Genomic DNA, 16,379 nt, shown 5'->3' with positions numbered 1-16,379 from the left:
TCGGTTGCCCCAATTGATTTTCGCTACCATCTTTAGAGCCTTATGCTTTTGTTCCATCCTCATGACCTTATCAAAGGCCTCTTCAAGAGTAGTAGAATAAAGAGCACGAACATCCTCTTGTATCTCATCCCGCAACCCTGAAATAAATGTGCTCGTCAATGTCTATTCGGGCCAAGGTGGCTTACAACGACTACTAACTCTTTCAAACTTAGCTTGGTACTCCAATATGGTCATCCTCTGAACCATCTTGTTTAATATGGTAGCAAAATTTTCATATGCCGCTGTCCCAAATCTGCGTGTAATCCTCCTACAAAAATTAGCTTATCTAGTAAATCCACCACCACGAATAATCGATATATACTAATGCAATGTTGTTCCTTGAAGGTGAAAGCTTCCATCTGGACCTTTGCGTCTTTTGTTATACCTTGACAATCAAAATATTATTCAACTTGAAATACCCAATCTATTGGATCACCACCTTAGAATTTAGGAAATTCCAAGTGTGCGGTTCTCCCCCGAATAGCATTGTCGGGTTCACGAAAGATCCTTGGTTTAGGTCTAAATCTTTGTGCATGTTGATCACCTTCTCTAAATCCTCGAGCACGTCCATCACCATCTCCAAAGGGATCAATCTCATCCTCAAAGTGCCAATCCTCCTCATCGACAAAGCACATTGGTGCCACACGCCTCTCGGGTTCCACCACCGCCGGTCTTGGCTTTTGTAATGGAGGTAGGGGATGATGTGTAGGCATAAGAGAGGATCATTGACACTCGCATGATGCACCTACACTTGTGGGGTATCGATTCAATGAGGTCCTACCATTGGTCTTTCTTGAACCTCCGATCATCGTCGAGGAGATGACAAACCCAATCGGTTCATGACATATTCCTTGAAATCATTGTGATTCTAATATACTTAGTTAGAATCTTTTCTTATTACATCAGGTATTTATTTTCATTAAAATAAAATTCCTGTAGGTCACGTTTGAACGCTGGTTAGGTCACGTTCGAACGCCCTTGTGAACGCCTACATCAGGTTCGCAAATATAGAGAACGCATATTTTCTCCTCGCTTCTAATCTCCCTTTTCTATCGAGTCACCCTTCTTATTTAAGATCTCGACCACTTCATTCCCTTCATCTACTTCCCTTAATCACATCCACAATCACCCTAACATCCACTCCATCAGTCACCACCACCATCACCCACGTTCTTTTGTGTTTTCGTCCTAGTTAAATTTTGAATCTGTGAAGAGCGTAAATATGAAAGTTATAGATCAGGAACTTACGGATCCAACCCAATTGGTTTTGTAATTTTCTAATTACTAGAGAATATTTGACGAATATTTTCCTATAGTTACAAGGACTGCTTCCTACAATAAATTCAGATATTAAGGAATTATTCCATAGCCAATCTTTTGGTACAAGAACCCATCAAATTGATATCAGAGCTTAATAATTGGTATCAAAGCCCATCAATTTGGTATCAGAGCTTATTAGATCCTTTTGAATTGCGTCAACTCTATGAGGCAAAATTTGTAACATGCCCCTAAGTTCATCCGCCAAGCCCATATTCACACCCATGGATATTGGTTGACTCGGTCCTACCATGGTTGCTCCGAAGGAATCGGCCTCATGGTTAGGGTTATTGTGAATTGAGTCCTCCCTTGTCGGTGTGCTCTCCATAGGTCTCCTTGTTGATGTCATCTTCCTTGTTTCAACCATTAATGGAGGTCTGAGGTTCGTATGCTCTGATACCAAATTGATGAGTTCTCGTACCAAAGATAGGCTACGCAAAGATTCCTTTAAGAACTGGATGTATTATAGGAATTAGTCCGTGCAACTGCGGGAAAATATTCATCAAATATTTTTTAGTAGTCAGAAAATTATGAAACTAATTGGGTTAGATTTGTAACTTCCAGATTTATAATTTTTGTATTTACGCCATTCATAGATTCAAACTGAAACTAGAAATAAAATATGAAAGAACGCGGGTAATGGTGGTGGTGATGGGTGGAGTGGATGTTAGGATTACGAATGGGTATGGAGGTGAAGGGGGATGGTGGTCGTGTAACTATGAGAAAATATTCGTCAAACTATGGGAAAATTAGGAAAAAGAGGGGTGAAGGGGGATGGTTACACGACCATAGTTACACGGATTGCGAACCATCCCCCTTAACTATGGGAAAATATTCGTCAATATTTGCGAACGCCTGTAGAGGAAGGGAACGAAGTAGTTGAGATCCCAAAGAAGAAGGGTGACTCGACAGTCAAGGGACATTAGAAGTTAGGAAAAACCTTGCCAACGGTAGAGGTGGAAGGATGGTGAAGAGGGAGGAGGTAGAGAGTCTAGAGAGAAGATAGGAGGCAAGAAATCAATAATTCAATAGCATAATGAAGTTGGCTGCCATCCATATATTTATAAAGGCTAGCGAACAAATCCTAAAATAATATGTAACCCTAATTCTAGAGGATTCCCGTCGATCGCATTTGAACGCACCAATAGACGTTCCCTGTATGTGTGAACACGATGCAGGCATTCGAACGCGGGTGTTCGAACTCGCTTGACCGTGTTCGAACGCACAATATGCATTCTCTATTTTTATGAACCTGATGCAGGCGTTCGCAAGGACGTTCGAACGCGACCCCTCCTGCGTTCGAATGTGACCTACAAGAATTTTATTTTAATAAAAATAAACAACTAATTCAATAAGAAAAGATCCTAACTAAATGTATCACCTTGCTATGCGAAAAATTATTCCGCGCTATACAACCAATCGACTGGGTCACAATCTTTGAACTTCAAAAAGTAAAGACACATGGGTCGCCCAGGAATATCGTTGTCTCGGTCTGGATCATATCCGAGCCCTTGTCTAACCTAAGGAGGAGGCATCGTGAATGGTTGATGATCCCTCCTTTGGTTTATGTTAATCCGACACTGTTTTAGTTCGTCTTACTCCGCCTAAGGGTCTAGACCTCTAAGATGATCGTCATTTAGGTTTGCCCAACGGATGGGCTCACCTCAAATTGGCCGTGCGACCATGGCCCTGGTTGTCACCATAGGAAGCGTGTGTCTGAGGAATGGTGGCTCTGATACCACTTGATACGATCTCCCCTAGATTAGGTTTGATCTATCTCGTTTTCAATATCTAGGCAGTACTTTGCATGGGACTTTAGAAGGAGATTCGTAAAGATATAACCCTCGGATCAACGTAAAATTTTGATAGGTCATAACCTTGGAAAAGAGCTTTCCAATGAATCTAAATTTAGGTGATTCGGACTATAAGATCCGGAGATATCTTCGGATAAGTGGACGAACATCAGGGAGTCTGATCTGCAAGATTTAGTGATACGATTCGGACTTCACCGACATCGTCTCAAGTTTGGATTTACCTTAGGATAAGATTGAGTTTTAGGATAAGATTGTGTTTTAGGATAAGATTGAGTTTTAGGATAAGATTGTGTTTTAGGATAAGATTGAGTTGTTGGTTAGCCTATAAAAGTATGTGTAGGGCAACCAAAATTAGGATTGAATATTGAGAATTGAGTTTGCCTTGCCTCCTTCATCTTCTTCGCTCTCGTTCCCTCAATCTCCTCGGCGACGCCGCTTCTAATCTCCCTCGACAGGCCAATCACCCTAGCCCCTTAGGAGTGGCCCTCTTCTCCCCCTTCTTCCAAATTATCCATCGCTATCCCTAACCTTTCCATCATCCATAACCCTTCCACCATCACTTTTACACCGGTGCCACCCCATCAACACCGGCCCTCCACAATCCACCATTACCTAGGATTTCGTGCCTTCATCCACGGAATCCAAAACAGAGTATCCTGATGTTCGTCCACTAAACGAACGATATTTCGAGATCCCCATCTCCGATTCGCCTGAAACTAGATCCGTTGGAAAGCTCTTTTCCGGGCCTACAACATATCAAAATTTCACAGCGATCCAACGGCGGGATATTTCGGGATCTGATCTCAAAGTTCCGTGCAAGATCGTATTAATCTTGAATCAGAGCCTATAGCCAAGGAAGGATCGTAACAAGCTGGTATCAGAGCCTATAGCCGAGGAAGGATCGTAACAAGCTGGTATCAGAGCCACCGTTCCTCGGACAAGCGCTTCCAATGACGATCACTCGATCTAATAGGAATACGGAAGAACCTAGCGTTCTATCCATGTTGGGGTCTATTTCCAAACAGATTGCCATCAACAAGCAAATAATGATGGAGATGATGCAGGAAATACGGGCATGGACGAAACCTTTTTCAACAAGCAAGGCAATCACAAGACAGCATTGGGAACCCTCCACAACATACCCAACATCCTCCACGGCCTCCCCGTTCATCACAAAAATAGGGGAAAGTTCGGCTATCCAGCAAGAGCGAGATTCTACACCTCGACCTATGGTCAGCCGCAACGAACTGCCACCGGCTACAATGAGATCCTCAACCATTGTAGCAGCCCTCGGAACCTCCACATCTTCCCATGCACCGGAGACCTCGTCGACAAACCGCGAAGTGCTGGCTACCCCACACCTGGTCGCTGGATATCCCTCATCAGGAATCCTCATCAGTGGTGAAGGAGATGATCCGAAATCGCGAATTTCGACACTTGGGCCGCCTTTCACTAGCTCCCTTTGCAACCATAGTGAGTCGGCAACTAAGAAGAAATCGCATATGGCCTCCAGCGATCTTCTACCATTCTCCTCGGTCAATCGACAGTCGACCACGACAGCTTCATCACCAGCGATGACGTTGCAGCTCCCTGCCAAGCTACCACTCAAAGGAGAAGGCCACGATCTTCCACCCATGGCAGCTGAAAGTGTAGATGTGGCTGGACATCGAGGAGAAGAAGTTGAGGAGCAACATCACGCGGAGGACACGATGGCCAAAATCTCCCTCCACGCCTATTCGGGGACAGCTGCGCCAAAGACATTGCGGGTGAACGGTGTAGTCAAGAAGACCACAGTGAGAATCTTGATTGACACCGGGTCCACCCACAACTTCATTGACAAGAGGCTCCTTAGGAAGATTGGGCTCGAGTCGGAACCCACGGAAGGGTTCGATGTGACGATTGGAGATGGCACAACTTTGCGAGCAGATTCTATTTGTAGAGGTGCAGAATTGAAGGTGCAAGGCCAAACTTTCACATTGGATCTTTATCCATTGGCCTTGCAAGGTGCCGATATTGTTTTAGGGACCCAATGGCTTCGGAGCTTGGGGCCCGTGACCTTTGATTTTATAAGCCTCACATTGACCTTTTGGAGAGATGATCAGAGAGTGTTGTTGGATGGAAGTAAACCGCTGCTTGAACTTTCAAAAGAAAGGGAGCTCGCTTCTTTCTCGGCACCCACTTTTCCTTTCTTTTCAGATCTACGAAGAGCCAGTGCAGAGGATAGTGATCTGGTCCGACTCATGGAGGAGTTGAGAGCGAACCCCTCAAGCAACCCCGAGCACGAGGAGCGCAATGGGTTAGTACTAGAGCACGGGCGAATCAAGGTACCCCGAAACGAAGAGCTACGGAGGCTATTGATGGCACACTTCCATGATACTCCTATAGCAGGTCATGAAGGGGTATTACGTACTTACAAGCGGCTGGCCCAAAACTGTACTTGGACTGGGATGAAGACGGACGTGAAGAAGTATGTGCGTGAATGTCAAATCTGCCAACGAGCCAAATCGGAGGCACTCAAGCCTAGCGGGCTACTGCAACCACTACCGATACCAGAGCGTATTTGGGAGGATATCTCCATGGACTTCATCGAGGGGCTGCCGGAAGTTCGAGGACAATCGGTGGTGTTTGTTGTGGTGGATAGATTGAGCAAGTATGCACATTTCATAACATTGTCTCACCCGTTTTCAGCAAAAAGAGTTGCTGAAATTTTTGTTCGGGAAGTGGCACGCTTGCATGGGATGCCTAGGACGATCGTGTCAGACCGGGATCGCATCTTCATAAGTGAGTTTTGGTCCGAGTTCTTCAGATTGCAAGGGACTCAAATCAATCTTAGTTCAGCTTATCACCCCGAGACGGATGGCCAAACCGAGGTGGTGAATCGTGGACTAGAGCAATACTTGCGATGCTTTGTGGCGGATCGACCAAAGGATTGGGTCAAATTTCTTCCCTGGGCTGAGTGGTCATACAATACCGCTCATCACTCAAGCATTGGCATGACCCCATTTGAGGCGGTTTATGGGCGCACTCCCCCTGTCTTGCGTGCCTACGATAGACTCGCGGCGACGGATAGGACTGAGCTTGACTTGGAGCTTGCTGATCGAGATGAAACATTGAGACGGCTCAAGACTCACCTAGCCACAGCACAAAACCGCATGAAGCAAACGCATGACAAAGGCAGACGTGAGCGAGAATTTGAGGTGGATCAATTGGTGTTCGTTCGAGCTCAACCGTATCGACAATCCACATTGAGGCCAATTTTGAACCAAAAGTTGGGATACAAGTACTATGGTCCGTACCGAGTGCTACAACGAATCGGTCCAGTAGCTTACCGATTGGACCTACCTGAAGGAACCAGGATACATCCCGTCTTCCATGTCTCGGCATTGAAGGCCCAGATCGGGCCTAACCATGTAGTGGGTTCGACCTTACCCGAACCAATGGAGGAAGATGGCTCCAATGAGCCGGTTCGAGTCCTAAGTCGTAGGAGAAGACGCCAAGGATCCAGATTAGAGACTGAAGTGCTGATTGAGTGGCTGGGCAAACCTACTGACGAGTCTACATGGGAGCTAGAGGCAGACATCATGGATCGCTTCCCAAATTTCAAACCTTGAGGACAAGGTTGCGGAAGCGTGGTGGATTGATACGATTCGGACTTCACCGACATCGTCTCAAGTTTGGATTTACCTTAGGATAAGATTGAGTTTTAGGATAAGATTGTGTTTTAGGATAAGATTGAGTTTTAGGATAAGATTGTGTTTTAGGATAAGATTGAGTTGTTGGTTAGCCTATAAAAGTATGTGTAGGGCAACCAAAATTAGGATTGAATATTGAGAATTGAGTTTGCCTTGCCTCCTTCATCTTCTTCGCTCTCGTTCCCTCAATCTCCTCGGCGACGCCGCTTCTAATCTCCCTCGACAGGCCAATCACCCTAGCCCCTTAGGAGTGGCCCTCTTCTCCCCCTTCTTCCAAATTATCCATCGCTATCCCTAACCTTTCCATCATCCATAACCCTTCCACCATCACTTTTACACCGGTGCCACCCCATCAACACCGGCCCTCCACAATCCACCATTACCTAGGATTTCGTGCCTTCATCCACGGAATCCAAAACAGAGTATCCTGATGTTCGTCCACTAAACGAACGATATTTCGAGATCCCCATCTCCGATTCGCCTGAAACTAGATCCGTTGGAAAGCTCTTTCCCGGGCCTACAACATATCAAAATTTCACAGCGATCCAACGGCGGGATATTTCGGGATCTGATCTCAAAGTTCCGTGCAAGATCGTATTAATCTTGAATCAGAGCCTATAGCCAAGGAAGGATCGTAACAAGCTGGTATCAGAGCCTATAGCCGAGGAAGGATCGTAACATTTAGATCAGAATGTGATTTCGGATCCATGGATGAAGGCATGGGATCCTAGGTGGAATATAGAGGTGGTAGGTTGGAGGTAATGGGTGGCACTAGCAAGGAAGGTGGTGAGGAAGGATTATGTATGGTGGAAAGGGATCCTAGGTGGAATATGGAGGTGGTAGGCTGGCGGTAATGGGTGGCACCAGCAAGGAAGGTGGTGAGGAAGGATTATGTATGGTGGAAAGTGTTAGGGCGAAGGTAGAGAGAGATTTGAAGAAGGGAGGGAGTGGGCCACCCCTAAGGGACTAGAGTGAGTGGCCAGTCGAGTGAGGCTAGAGGCGGCGAAGCTGTGGGATGAGGGAACAAGAGAGAAGGAGAGGAAGAAGATTAGGGCAAGAAACTTAATTCATTGATCATCCTCTTTTTTGTTGCCATCCACACCTTAAGAGGCTAACTAAACAAGTCAAACATAACAATTATTAACCCTAGAAATAGTGGATTTTCGTCGATCGCGTTCGAACGAGGTCGAACACATTCAAACGCACAAATCGTGTTCTCTATCAATGCGAACGTACATAGGCTTTCGCACGCGAGCGTTCAAACGGAGTCGAGTATGTTCGAACACATAATTTGCGTTCTCTGTCGATGTGAACACTTGCAGGCATTCGCAAGCGCGTTCGAACGCACCCACCTGCGTGTGAATGCAACCTATAGAAATCTTATTTTTCTCTGAATAAAATACTAACACAATAAGAAAAGACACTAGTAAGGTGTCCATGTTCGAGACAACTCGATGAAGTCCGAATCATATCACATTATAATCCAATCTTCCTCAAATGGTGCAATAGGGACATATTTGATGTGATCCCAATCCCATCCACTTCTCCCCTAAAAGGGCTTTATAATTTCAGGGGGTTTTCATGGAGGGTATTTCATCTATTTTTTAAATACTCAACATTTAATTCCCTAACGGTCCTTTAGACATACTGTTTTGTTATTTCCTTTCGACCATCTTTTGTATAAATCTTACCAGACCTTCTCCTTATTAGGGGTTTAAATGAGCCGAGCTTGAGCGAGCCGGGACCGGCTTAGGCTCAGCTCAAAATTACTTTCGAACATTTAAATTCTGCTCAGGCTTGTCTCAGCTCAACTTGAGCCGAGCTCGAGCTAAGCTTAACCAAGCTCAAGCCGAGCCCGAGTAGAGCTTGAGCTGATTAGAGGATGAGGAGGCAGTGACGACGGCTTGCCGAAAGAGGAGGAGGAGGCCGACGGAAAGGAGGAGGTGGCGTGGTGGCGACGGCTTGCTGATGGAGGCAGATAGAGAGGGAGGAGATGGTGAGGGCTTACCGATGGAGGCTGACGAGAAGGAGGCCGGATGGGTGAGGGTGGGTATAACACCCATGAAAAAAATTTAGCGCTTGTTCTTCTTCTTCCCCCACCTCTCGTAGTTAGTTGCGAGAGGTGGGAGACAAGTGCACCGGAGTGGAGTTGAACTCCACTCCGCTCCCCTCTCTGCCTCATCTCTATTTAAACCCCTCCCCATCTGGCTTTTCTACGCTTCACAATCTCTCTCTCTCTCTCTCTTCCACCCATTTCTCTCTTTTCTCCTCCAAGCCACCGAAGACTTTGTCGCGAACAACGGGTCACCAGAGCGCCGGCGGCCAACCAAAACCCCCTCACCTCAATCCTCAGGTTAGCCTCCATCTTTCCTTTAATTTAATTTGAATATTACTTAGTAAATCATGATTAATTATAGTTTATCCATTACTACCTTTGCCGGAGAAATTCATCGGCCAACGACTTTAGGTCGACTACTCACTGGTCCGGGAAGTTTTCCCAAATCAACCCCTTATGTGGGTTGGGTACCCACAGTGTGCGTGGGAGGCGATGCCATGTCGTGATACGATTCGAACTTCATCGATATCGTCTCGAGCATGGATTCACTTTAGGGGAGTTTTTGTTTCTTGTTTTAATATTTAATTCTTAAGAAAATAAGTTTTCTGTATGTCGCGTTCGAACGCGGGTGGAGTGCGTTCGAACACAGTTGTGAATGCCTGCATCACGTTCGCACATCCAGAGAGTGTGAATTGTACGTTCGAACGCGCTGTGAATGCTTACATCGCGTTCGCAAATCCAGAGAAGCGGGAAACAAGTGCGTTCGGACGCACGTTCGAACGCGGTCGGCGAAAATATATAGTTTAGGGTTATTTTTGAATTGTTTGTTAGCCTCTAAAAGGTGTGGATGGCAACCATAGAGTCATTATTGATAAATTAAGATTTTGTCTTGCCTCCTTCGTCTTCTTCGTTCTCGTTCTCTCAATCCTCGGCGACGCCGCTTCTAACCTCCCTCGACCGGCCAATCACCCTAGTCCCTTAGGGGTGGCCCTCTCCTCCCACTTCTTCTAATCTATCCAATACTTGCCCTAACTCTTCCATCAACCATAACCCTTCCACCACCACTTTTCACTGGTGCCACCCCATTAACACCAGTCCACCTCCAACCACCATCTATCAAACTAAATAGACACCCTGACGTTTGTCCACTAATTGGACAATATCTAGAGATCTCCACATCTGATTTGCCTGAAACTTGATTTGTTGGAAAGATATTTTCCGGGGCTATAATATATCGAAATCTAATGATGATCCGACGGCAGCATCTTTCAGGATCTATTTACAAAGGCCTGTGCTATATCTAGTCCAGATCTAAGAATTGGAAGAGATCGAACCTTAGCCTAAAGGAGATATCGTATCAAGCTGGTATCAGAGCCACCATTCATTCTTCGGACACATGCTTCCTATGACGACAACTAGAGCCATGGCTGCACGGCGAGATGATGAAGAAGAGATTCTCCCAATAGAGGAGGGGGAAACAGTTGCGGGGACTTCCAACCGCGGAACCGCCTGATCTAATCGGAATATGGAAGAACCTAGTGTTCGAGTCATGTTGGGGTCTCTTTCCGAACAAATGGCCATCAACAACTAGATGATGATGGAGATGATGCGAGAATTACAAGCGACGAGGGAAGCCATGGCGAACGGGAACGCACCATTGAACCCACGACGCGAGTCCACTCCCATGAACCCATCGCCACCGGTTCAGAATTTGCAACCACAAGAGCCACTACTGCCACCACCCTTTGGATAGAGGCAAGCAAGGATGGTTCCACCGGACCCAGTTGTAGCGAACCACTATGGAGATCACCTTAGAGATCAAGATCCGTGGGTGGGGCAATACGACCTGAAACCATGGCGAGTTATTCAAAACCGAAGGAGGGATTATCAACCATTCATGGTGCATCCTCCTCCGGTTAGACAAGGACTTAGACAGGATCTGGAACGAAACAACGGCATCCGTGGACAAATCGTGCATCTCGAATTCCCCAAGTTCTAGGGTGGCGATCGGATCAATTAGTTGTATAGGGCGGAGCAATTCTTCGCATACCAAGGTACAACGGAAAAATACAAGGTGACGCTTGCGAGCTTCCACCTTGAAGATGCGGTGCTTCATTGGTTTTGAGGAGCTAATACCAATGAGGCTATTGAAACTTGGGCTGAATTTTATGGTATGAAGACTTCGATGCTCTCTTCTTAAAGATGGTGCAAAATACCATGGTTCGGGCATACCAAGAAGAATTCAAGAGGATAAGTAACCGATGTCAACCCTCCTGGACAGATCAGTAATTTCGCAGCACCTTCATCTCCGGGCTGCGGTGAGACATACAAGCCGACGTGAGGGCTTTAAGGCCTAGAACCTTAAAGGAGGCCTTCAAAGATGCGGTGCTCATGGAAGACAAACACAGGGTAATTAAGTTATACCTGAAACAGAGTTGGGCGAGCCAAGGAAGCCGCAATTCGGTTCAACCAACCATAGCGACAGGAAATATTACCGGAGTACCAAGAACCACTACTGTAATGCTGCCTCCTCGAGCACCCCTGAAGCCATCCCAAGATGTAAAGTACGAAACTAGAGGTCCGGGACGAGCACTCACACCTGCTCAGTAGAAGAACGAAGGGCCAAAGGCCTATGCTTTCGTTGTATGAGAAGTTTGCACCCGGACATCACTGCGCTAAACCGATAGGATCGGTGATACTAAGGAGGTTGAGGATGAGATTGCAGCTGAAAATGAAGGCATGGCTGGACATCAAGGAGAAGTAGCTGAGGAGAAACCCGTGGAGGACATGATAGCCAAAATCTCCCTCCACGCCTATTCAGGGATAGCCGCGCTAAAGACTTTGCGGGTGAACAATGTAGTGAAGAAAATGATACGATTCGGACTTCACCGACGTCGTCTCGAGTTTGGATTGAGTTTTAGGATAAGATTGAGTTTTAGGATAAGATTGTGTTTTAGGATAAGATTGAGTTTTAGGATAAGATTGTGTTTTAGGATAAGATTGAGTTGTTGGTTAGCCTATAAAAGTATGTGTAGGGCAACCAAAATTATTATTGAATATTGAGAATTGAGTTTGCCTTGCCTCCTTCATCTTCTTCGCTCCCGTTCCCTCAATCTCCCCGGCGACGCCGCTTCTAATCTCCCTCGACAGGCCAATCACCCTAGTCCCTTAGGAGTGGCCCTCTTCTCCCCCTTCTTCCAATTTATCCATCGCTATCCCTAACCTTTCCATCATCCATAACCCTTCCACCATCACTTTTACACCGGTGCCACCCCATCAACACCGGCCCTCCACAATCCACCATTACCTAGGATTTCGTGCCTTCATCCACGGAATCCAAAACAGAGTATCCTGATGTTTGTCCACTAAACGAACGATATTTCGAGATCCCCATCTCCGATTCGCCTGAAACTAGATCCGTTGGAAAGCTCTTTTCCGGGCCTACAACATATCAAAATTTCACAGCGATCCAACGGCGGGATATTTCGGGATCTGATCTCAAAGTTCCGTGCAAGATCGTATTAATCTTGAATCAGAGCCATAGCACCAAAAGAGGGTTCGTATCAATCTGGTATCAGAGCCTATAGCCGAGGAAGGATCGTATCAATCTGGTATCAGAGCCACCGTTCCTCGGACAAGCGCTTCCAATGACGATCACTCGATCTAATAGGAATACGGAAAAACCTAGCGTTCTATCCATGTTGGGGTCTATTTCCAAACAGATTGCCATCAACAAGCAAATAATGATGGAGATGATGCAGGAAATACGGGCATGGACGAAACCTTTTTCAACAAGAAAGGCAATCACAAGACAGCATGGGGAACCCTCCACAACATACCCAACATCCTCCACGGCCTCCCCGTTCATCACAAAAATAGGGGAAAGTTCGGCTATCCAGCAAGAGCGAGATTCTACACCTCGACCTATGGTCAGCCGCAACGAACTGCCACCAACTACAATGAGATCTGCAACCATTGTAGCAGCCCTCAGAACCTCCACATCTTCCCATGCACCGGAGACCTCGTCGACAAACCGCGAAGTGCTGGCTACCCCACACCTGGTCGCTGGATATCCCTCATCAGGAATCCTCATCAGTGGTGAAGGAGATGATCCGAAATCGCGAATTTCGACACTTGGGCCGCCTTTCACTAGCTCCCTTTGCAACCATAGTGAGTCGGCAACTAAGAAGAAATCGCATATGGCCTCCAGCGATCTTCTACCATTCTCCTCGGTCAATCGACAGTCGACCACGACAGCTTCATCACCAGCGATGACGTTGCAGCTCCCTGCCAAGCTACCACTCAAAGGAGAAGGCCACGATCTTCCACCCATGGCAGCTGAAAGTGCAGATGTGGCTGGACATCGAGGAGAAGAAGTTGAGGAGCAACATCACGCGGAGGACACGATGGCCAAAATCTCCCTCCACGCCTATTCGGGGACAGCTGCGCCAAAGACATTGCGGGTGAACGGAGTAGTCAAGAAGACCACAGTGAGAATCTTGATTGACACCGGGTCCACCCACAACTTCATTGACAAGAGGCTCCTTAGGAAGATTGGGCTCGAGTCGGAACCCACGGAAGGGTTCGATGTGACTATTGGAGATGGCACCACTTTGCGAGCAGATTCTATTTGTGGAGGTGCAGAATTGAAGGTGCAAGGCCAAACTTTCACATTAGATCTTTATCCATTGGCCTTGCAAGGTGCCGATATTGTTTTAGGGACCCAATGGCTTCGAAGCTTGGGGCCCGTGACCTTTGATTTTATAAGCCTCACATTGACCTTTTGGAGAGATGATCAGAGAGTGTTGTTGGATGGAAGTAAACCGCTGCTTGAACTTTCAAAAGAAAGGGAGCTCGCTTCTTTCTCGGCACCCACTTTTCCTTTCTTTTCAGATCTACGGAGAGCCAGTGCAGAGGATAGTGATCTGGTCCGACTCATGGAGGAGTTGAGAGAGAACCCCTCAAGCAACCCCGAGCACGAGGAGCGCAATGGGTTAGTACTAGAGCACGGGCGAATCAAGGTACCCCGAAACGAAGAGCTACGGAGGCTATTGATGGCACACTTCCATGATACTCCTATAGCAGGTCATGAAGGGGTATTACGTACTTACAAGCGGCTAGCCCAAAACTGTACTTGGACTGGGATGAAGACGGACGTGAAGAAGTATGTGCGTGAATGTCAAATCTGCCAACGAACCAAATCAGAGGCACTCAAGCCTAGCGGGCTGCTGCAACCACTACCTATACCAGAGCGTATTTGGGAGGATATCTCCATGGACTTCATTGAGGGGCTGCCGGAGGTTCGAGGACAATCGGTGGTGTTTGTTGTGGTGGATAGATTGAGCAAGTATGCACATTTCATAACATTGTCTCACCCGTTTTCAGCAAAAAGAGTTGCTGAAATTTTTGTTCGGGAAGTGGCACGCTTGCATGGGATGCCTAGGACGATCGTGTCAGACCGGGATCGCATCTTCATAAGTGAGTTTTGGTCCGAGTTCTTCAGATTGCAAGGGACTCAAATCAATCTTAGTTCAGCTTATCACCCCGAGACGGATGGCCAAACCGAGGTGGTGAATCGTGGACTAGAGCAATACTTGCGATGCTTTGTGGCGGATCGACCAAAGGATTGGGTCAAATTTCTTCCCTGGGCTGAGTGGTCATACAATACCGCTCATCACTCAAGCATTGGCATGACCCCATTTGAGGCGGTTTATGGGCGCACTCCCCTTGTCTTGCGTGCCTACGATAGACTCGCGGCGACGGATAGGACTGAGCTTGACTTGGAGCTTGCTGATCGAGATGAAACATTGAGACGGCTCAAGACTCACCTAGCCACAGCACAAAACCGCATGAAGCAAACGCATGACAAAGGCAGACGTGAGCGAGAATTTGAGGTGGATCAATTGGTGTTCGTTCGAGCTCAACCGTATCGACAATCCACATTGAGGCCAATTTTGAACCAAAAGTTGGGATACAAGTACTATGGTCCGTACCGAGTGCTACAACGAATCGGTCCAGTAGCTTACCGATTGGACCTACCTGAAGGAACCAGGATACATCCCGTCTTCCATGTCTCGGCATTGAAGGCCCAGATCGGGCCTAACCATGTAGTGGGTTCGACCTTACCCGAACCAATGGAGGAAGATGGCTCCAATGAGCCGGTTCGAGTCCTAAGTCGTAGGAGAAGACGCCAAGGATCCAGATTACAGACTGAAGTGCTGATTGAGTGGCTGGGCAAACCTACTGACGAGTCTACATGGGAGCTAGAGACAGACATCATGGATCGCTTCCCAAATTTCAAACCTTGAGGACAAGGTTGCGGAAGCGTGGTGGATTGATACGATTCGGACTTCACCGACGTCGTCTCGAGTTTGGATTGAGTTTTAGGATAAGATTGAGTTTTAGGATAAGATTGTGTTTTAGGATAAGATTGTGTTTTAGGATAAGATTGAGTTGTTGGTTAGCCTATAAAAGTATGTGTAGGGCAACCAAAATTATTATTGAATATTGAGAATTGAGTTTGCCTTGCCTCCTTCATCTTCTTCGCTCCCGTTCCCTCAATCTCCCCGGCGACGCCGCTTCTAATCTCCCTCGACAGGCCAATCACCCTAGTCCCTTAGGAGTGGCCCTCTTCTCCCCCTTCTTCCAATTTATCCATCGCTATCCCTAACCTTTCCATCATCCATAACCCTTCCACCATCACTTTTACACCGGTGCCACCCCATCAACACCGGCCCTCCACAATCCACCATTACCTAGGATTTCGTGCCTTCATCCACGGAATCCAAAACAGAGTATCCTGATGTTCGTCCACTAAACGAACGATATTTCGAGATCCCCATCTCCGATTCGCCTGAAACTAGATCCGTTGGAAAGCTCTTTTCCGGGCCTACAACATATCAAAATTTCACAGCGATCCAACGGCGGGATATTTCGGGATCTGATCTCAAAGTTCCGTGCAAGATCGTATTAATCTTGAATCAGAGCCATAGCACCAAAAGAGGGTTCGTATCAATCTGGTATCAGAGCCTATAGCCGAGGAAGGATCGTAACAGAAAACCTCAGTGAGAATCTTGATCGACACCGAGTCCACCCACAACTTCATTAACAAGAGGCTCCTTAGGAAGATTGGGCTCAAGTCGGAACCCATGGAAGGGTTCGATGTGACGATTAGAGATGGCACCACATTGCGAGCAGATTTTATCTGTGGAGGTGTGGAATTGAAGGTGCAAGGCCAAACGTTCACATTGGATCTTTATCCGTTGGCCTTGCGAGGTGCCGACATTTTCTTGGGAATCCAATGGCTTCAAAGCTTGGGGCCCGTAACATTTGATTTCTCAAACCTCATACTGACATTTCAAAGGAATGGTCGAAGGGGACCGAGCTCTACTATTGCAGATGGCTATTGTTGAACCAGAACATCCATCACCAAGGGAAATAGTTGTTGACATGCAAGAGCTG

At 46.8% G+C, this 16,379-nt stretch overlaps 2 protein-coding genes across 2 annotated transcripts; both read left to right on the top strand.

Annotated features, from left to right (window-relative positions):
- The first annotated feature begins 3,606 nt into the window (after positions 1-3,606).
- LOC140763297 (uncharacterized) lies at positions 3,607-6,928 on the top strand. The gene has a single exon (XM_073101423.1). It carries the CDS (start codon positions 4,121-4,123, stop codon positions 6,779-6,781), a length of 2,661 nt encoding a protein of 886 aa, XP_072957524.1. The 5' UTR covers positions 3,607-4,120; the 3' UTR covers positions 6,782-6,928.
- Positions 6,929-12,877: 5,949 nt separating this feature from the next.
- LOC140762219 (uncharacterized) lies at positions 12,878-15,423 on the top strand. Its single transcript, XM_073099868.1, has one exon. The coding sequence runs from the start codon at positions 12,878-12,880 to the stop codon at positions 15,224-15,226; it is 2,349 nt and encodes a 782-aa protein (XP_072955969.1). The 3' UTR covers positions 15,227-15,423.
- Positions 15,424-16,379: the final 956 nt, after the last annotated feature.

Source organism: Typha angustifolia, chromosome 7 (assembly GCF_048772165.1).
Source record: "Typha angustifolia cultivar Huaian chromosome 7, ASM4877216v1, whole genome shotgun sequence".
NCBI classification, from domain to species: domain Eukaryota; kingdom Viridiplantae; phylum Streptophyta; class Magnoliopsida; order Poales; family Typhaceae; genus Typha; species Typha angustifolia.
This window is presented reverse-complemented; position numbering and strand designations above follow the sequence as displayed.

What these genes read in the sequence shown, in the direction of transcription:
- LOC140763297 (XM_073101423.1), top strand. Translation starts at nt 4,121, where the DNA reads ATGACGATCACTCGATCTAATAGGAATACGGAAGAACCTAGCGTTCTA.
- LOC140762219 (XM_073099868.1), top strand. Translation starts at nt 12,878, where the DNA reads ATGAGATCTGCAACCATTGTAGCAGCCCTCAGAACCTCCACATCTTCC.